The sequence below is a fragment of the Oncorhynchus tshawytscha genome, linkage group LG20, assembly GCF_018296145.1.
Source record: "Oncorhynchus tshawytscha isolate Ot180627B linkage group LG20, Otsh_v2.0, whole genome shotgun sequence".
Taxonomy (NCBI): Eukaryota; Metazoa; Chordata; class Actinopteri; order Salmoniformes; family Salmonidae; genus Oncorhynchus; species Oncorhynchus tshawytscha.
The window spans coordinates 12,445,348-12,459,751 of NC_056448.1; the positions used below are offsets into that span (position 1 = coordinate 12,445,348).

Below are 14,404 nucleotides of genomic sequence, written 5' to 3' on the forward strand. Positions count from 1 at the left end.
TCATATACAGTACCAGTCAAAAGTTTGGACATACCTACTCATTCAAGGCTTTTTCTTAATTTTTGAAAACTATTTTCTACATTGTAGAATAATAGTGAAGACAAACTATGAAATAACACACATGGAATCATGTAGTAACCAAAGTGTTCAATCAAAATGTTTTACAGTGGGGCAAAAAAGTATTTAGTCAGCCACCAATTGTGCAAGTTCTCCCACTTAAAAAGATGAGAGAGGCCTGTAATTTTCATCATAGGTACACTTCAACTATGACAGACAAAATGAGAAAAAAAATCCAGAAAATCACATTGTAGGATTTTTCATGAATTTATTTGCAAATTATGGTGGAAAATAAGTATTTGGTCAATAACAAAAGTTTATCTCAATACTTTGTTATATACCCTTTGGCAATGGCAGAGGTCAAACGTTTTCTGTAAGTCTTCACAAGGTTTTCACACACTGTTGCTGATATTTTGGCCCATTCCTCCATGCAGATCTCCTCTTGAGCAGTGATGTTTTGGGGCTGTTGCTGGGCAACACAGACTTTCAACTCCCTCCAAATATTTTCTATGGGGTTGAGATCTGGCGACTGGCTAGGCCACTCCAGGACCTTGAAATGCTTCTTACGAAGCCACTCCTTCATTGCCCGGGCAGTGTGTTTGGGATCATTGTCATGTTGAAAGACCCAGCCACGTTTCATCTTCAAAGCCCTTGCTGGTGGAAGGAGGTTTTCACTCAAAATCTCACGATACATGGCCCCATTCATTACTTCCTTTACACGGATCAGTCGTCCTGGCCCCTTTGCAGAAAAACAGCCCCAAAGCATGATGTTTCCACCCCCATGCTTCACAGTAGATATGGTGTTCTTTGGATGCAACTCAGCATTCTTTGTCCTCCAAACACGACGAGTTGAGTTTTTATCCAAAAAGTTATATTTTGGTTTCATCTGACCATATGACATTCTCCCAATCTTCTTCTGGATCATCCAAATGCTCTCTAGCAAACTTCAGACGGGCCTGGACATGTACTGGCTTAAGCAGGGGGACACGTCTGGCACTGCAGGATTTAAGTCCCTGGCGGCGTAGTGTGTTACTGATGGTAGGCTTTGTTACTTTGGTCCCAGCTCTCTGCAGGTCCTTCACTAGGTCCCCCCGTGTGGTTCTGGGATTTTTGCTCACCGTTCTTGTGATCATTTTGACCCCACGGGGTGAGATCTTGCGTGGAGCCCCAGATCGAGGGAGATTATCAGTGGTCTTGTATGTCTTCCATTTCCTAATAATTGCTCCCACAGTTGATTTCTTCAAACCAAGCTGCTTACCTATTGCAGATTCAGTCTTCCCAGCCTGGTGCAGGTCTACAATTTTGTTTCTGGTGTCCTTTGACAGCTCTTTGGTCTTGGCCATAGTGGAGTTCGGAATGTGACTGTTTGAGGTTGTGGACAGGTGTCTTTTATACTGATAAGTTCAAACAGGTGCCATTAATACAGGTAACGAGTGGAGGACAGAGGAGCCTCTTAAAGAAGAAGTTACAGGTCTGTGAGAGCCAGAAGTCTTGCTTGTTTATAGGTGACCAAATACTTATTTTCCACCATAATTTGCAAATAAATTCATAAAAAATCCTACAATGTGATTTTCTGAAAATTTTCCCCCTCATTTTGTCTGTCATAGTTTAAGTGTACCTATGATGAAAATTACAGGCCTCTCTCGTCTTTTTAAGTGGGAGAACTTGCACAATTGGTGGCTGACTAAATACTTTTTTGCCCCATTGTATATTTGACATTCTTCAAAGTAGCCGCCCTTTTCTTTGATGACAGCTTTGCACTCTCTTGGCATTCTCTCAACCAGCTTCATGAGGAATGCTTTTCCAACAGTCTTGAAAGACTTCCCACATATGCTGAGCACTTTTCCTTCACTCTGCAGGCCAACTCATCTCAATCTGTCTCTATTGGATTGAGCTCGGGTGGTTGTGGAGGCCAGGACATTGATGCAGCACTCCATCACTCTCTTTCTTGGTCAAATAGCCCTTACACAGCCTGGAGGTGTGTTTTGGGTCATTGTCCTGTTGAAAAACAAATGATAATCCCACTAAGCGCAAACCAGATGGGATGGCATATCGCAGCAGAAAGCTGTGGTCGTCATGCTAGTTAAGTGTTTCTTCAATTCTAAATAAATCACAGAGGGTGTCACCAGCAAAGCACCATCACACCACCTCCTCCATGCTTCACGTTGGGAACCATACATGCCGAGATCATCCATTCACCTACTCTGCGTCTCACAAAGACACAGCGTTTAGAACCTAAAATCTCAAATTTGGACCAGACCAAAAGACAGATTTCCACCAGTCTAATGTCCATTGCTCGTGTTTCTTGGCCCAAGCAAGTCTCTTCTTATTGGTGTTCTTTAGTATTAGTTTCTTTGCAGCAATTCGACCATGAAGGCCTGATTCACGCAGTCTCCTCTGAACAGTTGATGTTGAGATGTGTCTCTTACTTGAACTCTGTGAAGCATTTATTTGGGTTGCAATCTGAGGTGCAGTTAACTCTGATGAACGTATCCTCTGCAGCTTGAAATGTTCCGGATTGACTGACCTTCATGTCTTACAGTAATGATGGACTGTCGTTTCTCTTACTTGAGCTATTCTTGCCATAATATGGACTTGGTCTTTTACCAAATAGGGCTATCTTTTATATACCCCCTTGTCACAACACAACTAATTCCACAAATGAACTTTTAACAAGGCACACCTGTTAAATGAAATGCGTTCCAGTGGACTACCTCATAAAGCTGGTTGAGAGAATGCCAAGAGTGTGCAAAGCTGTCATCAAGGCAAAGGGTGGCTACTTTGAAGAATCTCAAATATAAAATATATTTAAATTTGTTGAACACTTTTTTGGTTACTACATGATTCCATATGTGTTATTTCGTAGTTTATGTCTTCACTATTATTCTACAATGTAGAAGATGGTAAAAATAGAGAAAAACCCTGGAATGAGTAGGTGTGTCCAAACTTTTGACTGGTACTGTAAATGGAAATACGATTCCATAGGCCTTCCCTCACTCCTCTCCCTGCAGTGTTGCATTTGTGTGTGAAAAATGCAAGCTCTCCTCAGGATAAATGCGCAAGAATATATTACTTTTAATAATGTATATTATCCCATTCTTCAGAAATGGGCTAGCCAACTCTGAGCTGTTAAATATTTAGCCTGGAGCCGGAGGTTCTGTGTCTTCAGCACTGGTTTTGCATCATTACGAAAATGTCAGCTCACAAAAGATCTGATGATGTCAGTTAGTTTGGCCATCCTTATTAATGCAAACATCAGGAGAAGGGTTAAACATCAGTGTAAAGAAACTGAAATAGAAAGAAAAGCACTTCTGCTTACACGGTGATGACCCGTTATTCAGGGCAGGTGGGGCAGAGCCTGTTTTGCTTGTTATTTTGGCATTAATACATATCAGTTTGCAAACAATGTAAATATATATATATTATTGAGTTAATAAAGCTGCATAACAAACATGGTCTCTTTTTGGTTTTCTTGAGTAAGGCAGCTCCAAAATGCAGATGTTCCAGCCTAGCTCGGTGCTTTCTTTGGCGGTGGGGCAAGCCAGCAGAAAATACGGAGCGTTGCACTGTGATTGGCTCAGTGTTCTGTCACTCATGGGGACACTATGTCACCGCCAAGTCTAAGGGTAGAGCTCGAAAATTAAATTCCCTTGAGTGCTGCCATTGTTACATTGCTAAATGTTACATTAGAAGTGTCCATCCAAGAAGGCTCAAGGTCATTGGACACAGATAAAATTATGTCAAATCACGTAATATCTACAGTAGCTTTGATCATACGGATCATACAACATCATACTTTCAAAATCTTAGCTAGAGGTCATCATCATGAATCAAGTCGACAATCTACTGGCAAATAATTTTTAATCCTTGTCATATGAAGAGAAATAATGAAGAGAAATGTTAGATAAAATGTATCGGTGCTCATCAGCCATTGGACATAAAGGCTTACACAACAAGTTGGAAATCGCAAATTCAACAATGAGTGGATTGGAAGGAATCAGTGGCTAACTGCAAGTATTGCAAAGCAATCTTTAGACTACTATTCAGTGGAGTGACTGTGTGTTCCCAAATCTAAGATTAAGGGTCTCTTTTCGTAGTTTAAAATTATAAACGTTTAACATTGGCCATACTGTCAATGAAGCATGATTTGTTCCGCTCTCAAAACAACTATTAACTCGGAACAGTAAAATCTAACTTTAGACAGTTCAAGACAACTGGGAACTCGGGGAAAAGGAGCTACGACTGGGAAAATACGTTTTGAACTTTCATCCAACTCGAAATTGTAAATCGGGAACTCTGGCCTCTTTCTAGAGCTAACACCCAAAGATCACTGACGTCATCATGATTCAACCTTCCCCCCCGAGTTCCCAGTTGTCTTGAAAGCACCATAAATCCAGAGAATGCCAGACTTTAATGACAAAGTTTCACCACTTAATTTGGCCTACTGTTCTGACTTGGTGGTGCACATGTAGCCTATAACCTGTTTTTGAGAAATGTAATGATCGATTATTGTAAGAGCTTTCATTGTCTGCTTATATGTGCCCTTTATTTATCCTACAGTTCTGACTTGGTGTACAGGGAGAACACCGTAAGAATGGCCCATGTTCTGAATTCTGTCGTTGTACATTTCAAACGTGCTGATAGTTATATTGACTACGTCCGTCCGAGCTCGCTCATAAATGTCTTCGGAATTATGGATTGCCTCTTATACGCTTGTCGTCCCCTTATGCCATAGTTTGTTCATCTCAATTGTCAGTAGAAACCACATTTGTTTCAGCAAGTCAACCATGTCATCTATGTTTTTTTTTAAAGGCAGTAAATTATGCTGAATGATCTATTTCACTGCCAGACAAGGCTCCACTGATAGCCAGGTGTAGTGCAATTAATGTATTGTTTAGTGTTGTGTTGTGTAGTGGTGTTGTTGTGTAGTGGCTTTTCTTGCATGCATCCCACATTTTTTTGCCCCACCAAGATTTACATGCTGAAATTGCCATTGTGCTTGCTTATACTGTAAAGTATTCACACCCCATGACTTATACCACATTTTGTTGTTACAGCCCAAATTCAAAATAAAAACATTCTTACCAATCTACACACAATACCACATAATGACAAAGTGAAAACATGTTATTTTTTATATTTGCCAAATTTACTAAAAATGAAATACATAAATCTCATTTACATAAGTATTCACACCCCTGAATCAATACTTTGTAGAAGCACATTTGGCGGCGATTACAGCTTTGAGTCGTCTTGGGTATGTATCAGCTCTGCACATCTGGATTTGGGGATTTTCTCCCATTCTTCATTGCAGATTTTCTCAGGCTTTGTTAAATTAGATTGTAAGCAGATTTTCAATGGAATTAGCTGGGCCACTCAAGGACTTTCACATTCTTGTTCTGAAGCCATTCCAGCGTTGCCTTGGCTGTATGTTTGCGGTCATTGTCCTGTTGGAACGCAAATCTTGGACATCTATGGACAGTTCCCTGGACTTCATGGTATAGCTTCTGCTCTGACAACTGTGGACCCTCATATAGACAGGTGTGTTTCTTTCTTAATCCTGTCCAAACAATTGAATTGGCCACAGGTGGTCCAATCAACTTGTATGGACAGCTCAAGGATGATCAAAGGAAATTGGATGCACCGGAGCTCAATTTGGAGTGTAATAGCAAAGGGGTGTGAATACTTATGTAAATTAGATATTTATGTGTTTCATTTTTAATAAATTTGCACAAATCTCAAAAAACATGTTTTCACTTTGTCATTATGGGGTATAGTGTGTAGATGGGTGAGAAAAAATATATAATACATTTTGAATTCAGACTAACACAAAAAAAAATTGAATTAGTCAAGGAGTATGAATCATTTCTGAAGGCACTGTATGTAAAAAGCTCATTCAAGTTAGGCGCACAAATGGGGCCGCAATAAATCAGATCGGGACCGCATGTTTGACACTACTGCTGTAAATGGGGGCTGTTGATTTAGCTTTGTTTCTTCAGTGTTTAGGTGCTGAGTAGACCTGTCGTAAAGGTGGAGCTGTCGGTGAGGCCCCGTCTCTGGTCTTTTTGTCTGCCCTGCCGGGAGGCTTCCCTTCCTGTTCCTCCCAGGCTGTCTGTCTGTCTATCCTGGCTGTCTGTGTCCTGGCTCCTGGCTGGGCTTTGAGGCAGCTGTGCTGATAAACCTGCAGGATTAAGAGGCCCGTTCAACCTGCACAGCACACGCTCACAAAGGATTAGAGGGACAGGAGCCACTCTGTCCTTTAGCACTACCACAGTCCCTCAGGGACAGAGGGGAGATAATGGGGGTCGGTGAAAAGGGGAAGGCTCTCTCATTAGAGCGGTCACCCCATTACATTGACTGCATAAAACTATTGGTAATAAAGATGCTAAGTAAATGTAGAGGGTGAAAGTGTTCCAGTATGTTATCAAACACATGCCCTTTTATTTAGAGCACATAAAGTATGTACACATTTTTTATGTTGTGTGTAAATAAACAGAAGGTGACCTCTATTGGATAAAAGTTGCAACTGCATCCCACGAGAAGGACACAGTCAATGAATTCATATTTATTTGGTAAATGTCCCCCCCATGAGGTTGACAAGTGAATTGCTTCTTATGACAGGTAGGCAGGAGCTGGTTTTATCCATTGGCTTTTGGTATAAAGTGATGAAGGACACCGTGACTCAATACACAGTACTTCAATTCACATTTTAATGTTTAAAATGCAATATAAATTAGGTTCATCATTTGAAATCTACAGGGCATTCAGAGATTTGATGTGAGCAATGCACATAACCATTTTCTTGGTATATATACAGTACAAACCCAAGCATGTTTCTTGCAAATTAATAAATATATGCATTGACTTTGTTATTTTGATGTCACCCGCACTATAGAATGACTCCCCTCAGTTTCCAACAATTAGCAAATACATTACAATTTCTGAAATAACCTTTCTGAAAAAAAATGCTTTCAAAATAGTATGAAGTATGACAATCCAATAGTGAAGGAAACTGACATGTACATGTATGTGCCAAATACTGTTTGGCATTGTGTTGACAAAATTGAAGGAACTGAAAATATGGATTCCACTAATGGAAACTCTTACAGACTGAAATCGTTAACACAAAAAGACATGAAAGAAGTGCAACCCTACACAACTAAAAGTTTAGTTGTTCAAACAAGCATGCAAAAGCCACGCAAACAAAACATCACTCATAGACAACTTAAGAACACCTATGTGAGAATGCTACTCATTGACTACAGCTCAGCGTTCAACACCATAGTGCCCCTCAAAGCTCATCAATAAGCTAAGGACCCTGGGACTAAACACCTCCCTCTGCAACTGGATCCTAGAATTCCTGATGGGTAACCCTCCAGGTGGTAAGGGTAGGTAACAACACATCCGCCATGCTGATCCTCAACACAGGGGCCCCTCAGGGGTGCATGCTTGGTCCCCTCCTGTATTCCCTGTTCACTCATGACTGCACGGCCAGGCACAACTCCAACACCACCATTAAGTTTGCCGATGACACAACAGTGGTAGGCCTGATCAGCGACAACGATGAGACAGCCTATAGGGAGGTCAGAGATCTGGCCGTGGTTGCAGGACAACAACCTCTCCCTCAACGTGATCAAGACAAAGGAGATGATTGTGGACTACAGGAAAAAGAGGACCGAGCCACACCCCATTCTCATCGACGGGACTGCAGTGGAGCAGGTTGAGAGCTTCAAGTTCCTCGGTGCTCACATCACCAACAAACTATCATGGTCCAAGCACACCAAGAGAGTGAAGAGGGCACAACAAAACCTATTCCCCCTCAGGAGACTGAAAAGATTTGGCATGAGTCCTCAGATCGTCAAAAGGTTCTACAGCTGCACCATCGAGAGCATCCTGACTGGTTGCATCACTGCCTGGTATGGCAACTGCTCGGCCTCCGACCACAAGGCACTACAGAGGGTAGTGTGTACGGCCCAGTACATCCCTGGGACCAAGCTTCCTGCCCCCCTTTACACTGCCGCTTCTCTCTGTTGTCATCTATGCGTAGTCACTTTAACAACTCTACCTACATGTACATATTACCTCAACTAACCGATGAGCACATACCTACATTCACATTGACTCTGTACTGGTACCCCCCTGTATATAGTCTCGCTATTGTTATTTTACTGCTGCTCTTTAATTACTTGTTACTTTTATTTCTTATTCTTATCCGTAAAAAAAAAAGTAAATGCATTGTTGGTTAGGGGCTCATAAGTAAGCATTTCACTGTAAGGTCTACACCTGTTGTATTTGGTGCATGTGACTAATAAAATGTGATTTGAAGTCACTAAAACCACTAATGGTGGTTCTAATCTTTAAAGGCATGGGATAGTTGACTTCCCAGTAGCTACCAGGCAGTGAGGGCATTATCTCACATTTCTTGGCAGAGTTACAGTAGGAATTTTATGAGTCATGTGCAATGCGAATCAATAGCAGGAATATTCTCCCCTCCCACAGAGAAAGAGATGCTGTATTAAAGTAACACTGACCAGATCTCAGGATATCACTTCTGAATGTCTCTTACCTGTGGTGAATCATGTGTAACAGCATCAGACTGCACCAAGAGCTGTGCTAGACGTGTACGAATTTTAAAAAAACACTCAACACGGAATATGCCACTTTCTGTCCAGCAGCAACTCATCATGGGCCAAACTATCAACATTCAGTAGGGAGGGATTTAAAAGGAGGGACAGAAAAGTAATAATCAAAATGGTGCCACGGATGAAAACGTCTTCTTTGAAATAGAATCCTCAACCCTCAAAAGATGGAATGTCCCATCAATCACCTGAGAGAAAGGACAAAAAACAGAAGGCAAAGAAAGTAACAAGCAGGATGCTGCTGCAGTCCGGTTTGGGGGACAACATCACACGCTATAGTCCAGCTCTGCATTCAGCGTTGTGCACATCTCATAGATGGCATCCACAGTGGCTGTGAAATTGACGAGGCACTGGCGTACACTAGCCATGCAGTCCTCCTCTGTGACCTCTTGACCTTTTGACAGGGCCTTGATAAAGTCTGACTTGTAGGGTGCTGCAAGCAACACCGCCTGGAGTGGACCGGGAGAAATACAGCGGTGTGTGTGTGTGTACTCAAATACATGTATATTTGAGTACATGTTATTTAAATACTTATTTTCTGTGTATTTGAGTATTTTCAAATGATATGGCCTGAATCAACTACTTATATTGGAAGTATTTGAAAGTATTATCAAATAATTTCACAAACACTTTACTTGACATCCAATGTCATAACACAATATGACCAATATTACATCTAAACTGTGGGTTTAGAAGAAATATCAGCCCGCGCAGAGAAGCAATTTTGTATTGTTTTCCCCTTTAGTTAACACTACCAATGTTTTGCTCTACTGTGGGAATTTTGGTCGAATCAACGCAATATTAGCCACTTTCAATGTAACATTAAAAGCAAAACAAAGCAACACTAACTGTGCAAGAGATGTTCATGTGGGCAGAGTGTATTGGAGTAGGATTCTATTGCAGTGACAGGCACTACTCAGGCCCCTACTCTACACAGAACGGTGCACCATAACCAATCAGAGCTGCAGTAGGCCTATAAACAGCCATTTCCATATATGGATCTGTGACATTCACTTTGAACTGGATTGTGTTTTTAGCATGAGCCGTCACGAGTAGATGAGCTTGTTTTGATATCAATGTGAGAGCTGCATGTAGCCACCTGTGCACATTTGTTCATATCCTTTGCTAGTTAGTGAGTTATTAGCCCAGTTATAGCTCATTTCTAGTCAGCAATGGGGGAGCGATTGCTTTCTACAAGAGCACAAAATATGTGCCTTTCTAGCCATCTTTGAAAAGCTAGTCAGGTAAAGGGGTAGTGTTGTATTTTGAGACGGTCTTGAATAAGCTAAATAGACAATAGGTAGAGAGTAGCATAATTTGTCTGATTCTCTCTAATAATGGTATAGTAATAATATATATATTTTTTAATTTAAAGAGGTTTTTTGCATCAAACATCACATTTTCAGTCACCTCCTTGTCTGAAGGATAAACAGGTTAACGTCAAGCCCTGCATGTTCTCATGGAATGTCTCATGGAATGTAGGGCAACATTGAACACCACACATTGGCTGCTTCTGTAGGCTGAATGATAAAACAGCTATTTCCATGTTAAAATGTTATGGGATGCATTTTCTCCATTGTTTTTGATGGTAGGCCACTCTGGTAGGGCCACATTATGATCAAATAGCCACAGTAGCCTACTTGGCCACTGTGCGTTGGGCCAGTAACCGAAAGGTTGCTGGTTCAAATCCCCAAGCTGACAAGGTAAAAAAAAATCTGTCGTTCTGCCCCTGAGCAAGGCAGTTAACCCACTGTTCCCCGGGCACCGAAGAGGTGGATGTCGATTATGGCAGCCCCCCGCACGGTTAAATGTGGAAGAAATATTTCAGTTGAATGCATTCAGTTGTACAACTGACGAGGTCATAACCATGTCATAATATGTCATAACAGCTGACATAACTTGTTATAATATGGTCATAACACTGTCATATATTTAGGACTGTTGTGATATATATTGTGTTATTTTATGGCTGGTTATGACACCTACATAAGAGTGTCAAAACCCACCACACAAGGCAAAACAGTTCATTACACCATAGCTTCAACAGTATGTTTATGTTATTTTTAGCATCTTCTGAAATTGACCGTATTAAATGATCATTGTAATTGCACACACATTGATGTCAGACATGCACCTACCCAAATGCTCTGTTCCGGATGACAGGGATGAATGCTGGAGCAGATTTCTGGAGCAGGACAAGACACCCTCTTGGTGACTGACGACTGACATAAGGGCATGTACGCGATAATCATATAAGCCAGACAGTCATATGACGGTCATAAGTGTCATAAAGTGTATTTTCTTAGTCCAAGTGACACAGGATGGTCATAATGCTTCATGACAGTGTCAACTTATTTAAAATATGATTTCAAACAACAACAAAGGACTTAATTAAGAAACAAACTTTCAAATGAAAGGAAACTTCTTGGCAGGGAGAAAATACATTTAAAGAAATGTGAGTTTTAACACCCTTATGTAGGTGTCATAACCAGCCACAAAATAATGCAATATAAGTCACAACAGGTGTCAATATATGGGTCATGACAGTGTTATGACCATATTATGTCAGTTATGAAATTATGACATGGTTATGACCGTGTCAGAAAGTGTTATGATGCTGGGTGTCAAGTAAAGGGTTACCATAACTTCCTATAAATAGCCTACTATTTGAAAGTATTTTCAAATACATCTTTCAAATATTAGTTTACATTTGAGTAATTTAGCAGACGCTCTTATCTAGAGCGACGTACAGTTAGTGCATTCATCTTAAGATAGCTCGGTGGGACAACAACATATCACAGTTGTATTAAGTACATTTTTCTCAATAAAGAAGTTATCGGCAAAGTCAGTACTAGTAGGAAAATATGTGCCTTTGTGTGTGTGTGTGTGTGTGTGTGTGTGTGTGTGTGTGGTGGGGGGGGGAAGTCAGATGTATTATTTAAAATACACTCTTCTTTGAAGAGATAGGGTTTCAGATGTTTTCGGAAGATTGTATATTTTCAAATACCTGGGTTAATGCATGGGAGTGTATTTGAGTCAGTGTATTTGAGTATTTTCAAATACTTTCCAAGTGTATTTCCACATTTATTCCCATATTCAACTACTTGCCTTTTCAAATAAAACTTTTCTAAATACTTACTTCCAAATGTCTTTGAAAGTAATACCCTAAATTGTATTTGAACCCAGGTCTGTTACATAGTACACCTTCACTGAGCAGTTCATACACATTCAAATTCAATTATGTAGTTTTCAGTTATTATATTTATACATGTTTTGCTTTGGGTGAATGAAGTTCAATATGAAAGCAATACACTCAGAGGTGCTTAAGCATCAGGGTTAAGTAGAAAACCCGGTCAAGGGTCAAAGGACGTCAAGACTATGCTACCACATGACTTTAGTCACATGGTCTTACCTTAAAGATCTTCTGCATGAGCCAGCCGTGGTATTTCTTCAGGGTCTGGTCGTAGGCTTTGGTGATGTTAACACGGATGAGGTTAGGGTTGTTCTCGTCTTTCTCTCCGTCTGCCAAGCTCTGCAGCAGGATCTGGATGAAACAGAGACCTCTGTGGGAGAGGATCAGCTTAACTCACCTGATTTCAGTCTCACCATTATTCATGAAGTGTAGGTCTCTATCTAGGCATAAGCACACAATTTCACGGCCTTTAGGCAGTACAAACCTCGAACACTTTCAGATGTGATGGTTCTGAGCTCACCTCTTGAGCCACGTTAGGGCCAAGGTGGCTCCTACTTTGGGCCACTCTGTGCCATGTGTCTCCTTCTCTGCCTCCACTATCTGCTGTAGAGTTGCATACTTGGCAGGGTCCTTGTCAAACACACCTCGGATTTTCTGGGAGGAAAATATTACCATCCAAATGTTAAGGCTTAGGCATTAGTTATAGACGTAAGTTGCAGTAGGGTTACACATAAGGCACAATTACAGTGTGTGGAAAACATGCTTACTGTTATATTGCCACTGATGTCTGATTTGATAGGAGCAAATACTTTTGACCCCAGGCAGTCTGGAAAGAAAGAGAGGAATGAAACATTGAATTGAAATGCAATCAAGCAGTTGTGAGTATATGCAGACTCAGCATCTTGGACGTAGCTGGACACCTTCTTGGGGGGAGGAAAGATTAGAAATTGAATTTTTCTCCCACAATGCTTATGGGAATTCTATGATTGTTTCTTGTTGGGCAATCAATAGAGAAAAGGGTCCATTCATATAATCTGAAGTCACAAGGAGGTCAATGCAGTGTGTAGTGTGGGAGGAAAGAGAGGGGCTACAGCAGCTCCATACAAACCCACATTCACATGGTTCCTCTTGTGCTGGGGTTTCACTCTTTTGGTTTCACTACCTTAATACAATACTTAATTAAAATCAGATTCGTAAACCTTATGCCTAGACTATTCATTGAAATTACCAAGATATCAAAACAACATTGTGCAAGGTTGTTACAACAGACAATAGCCCATTTAAATCCCAAGATGAGCCTATGATTGAACCATCCACAAAGATACTTGCGGCTCATTCAAAATTCCATTATGGTACTTTATTAGTATGGGTGATGGTAATCTTTGCAAGTCTGACATTGACCAAGTAATTATAACGCTGTACTCACTCCACATAATTTGTTATTATTCACCTAGGTCAATGGCTCCCGAGTGGCGCAGCATTCTAAGGCACTACATCCCAGTGCTAGAGGCGTCACTACAGACACCCTGGTTCGGATCCAGGCTGTATCACAACTGGCCGTGATTGGGAGTCCCTGGTGGACATTCCTGCAGGCAGCGTGCCAATTGCACACTCCCTCAAAACTTAAGATATCTATTGTGTTGTGGGACAAAACTGCACATTTTAGAGTGGCCTTTTGTGCCCAGCACAAGGTGCACCTGTGTAATGATCATGCCTTTAATCAGCTTTGTCGATATGCCACACCTGTCAGGTGGAGACAGGAGACATTCTCACTTACAGGGATGTAAACAAATTGGTGCACAAAATTAGAGAAATTTGCTTTTGTGTGTATCAAACATTTCTGCTATCCTCTATTTCAGCTTATGAAACTAACACTTTACATGTTGCATTTATATTTCAGTTTAGTATTGATGACTGGGGGCTCTGTTTTGAAACCTCCATCTTGGGACTCCCCGTCCATTGTATAAAATATTTTGGAAGCCATAGAAATGCATTCATTCATGTCTACATTTGTTTTTGCCACATTTATTCTACTACAGCCACCTTAATGCATACTTTTATATATGAACTAAACAAAACTTTTTTAACTTAGTATAATTTCTATAAAGTATAACTTCTATAAAGTTCTGTTATTGCCGCCACTACTTAAATAGCCTATATTAAACATTTAAATGAAATACTGTAGAGCTCCATTCATTCCTATGGAAGACTGCCAATATTGCCGGCTGGTGGCTTCAAAACCTCTTATTGGCCATTACATAGCATCAGCAATCCGAGGTTTATATACATAACTCGACTCTTCCGAGTAGGTTAGCAAGTCAGAAATTCCGACATGACATGAACGTGGCATATCAAACCTGTGTTTTGTTAAGACTAAATAACAATGTAAGTTTAGTTTATTTCAAAATGTCGTTAGACAACCATGGATAGTGAGACAGAAAGAGAATGAAGCGACGATATTTTCTAGATAAAAGGTATCATTGAAGGCGAGCTTGAGCGACTACAGTTTCATGAA

At 40.7% G+C, this 14,404-nt stretch overlaps 1 protein-coding gene across 1 annotated transcript; it reads right to left on the reverse strand.

The window, feature by feature from the left end:
- Positions 1 to 8,305: 8,305 nt before the first annotated feature.
- Positions 8,306 to 12,564, reverse strand: LOC112219737 (glycolipid transfer protein). The gene is made up of 3 exons (XM_024381263.2): positions 12,410 to 12,564; positions 12,109 to 12,259; positions 8,306 to 9,145 (listed from the first exon to the last, which is right to left on the reverse strand). Exons 1-3 carry the CDS (start codon positions 12,562 to 12,564, stop codon positions 8,963 to 8,965), a joined length of 489 nt encoding a protein of 162 aa, XP_024237031.1. The 3' UTR covers positions 8,306 to 8,962.
- Positions 12,565 to 14,404: the final 1,840 nt, after the last annotated feature.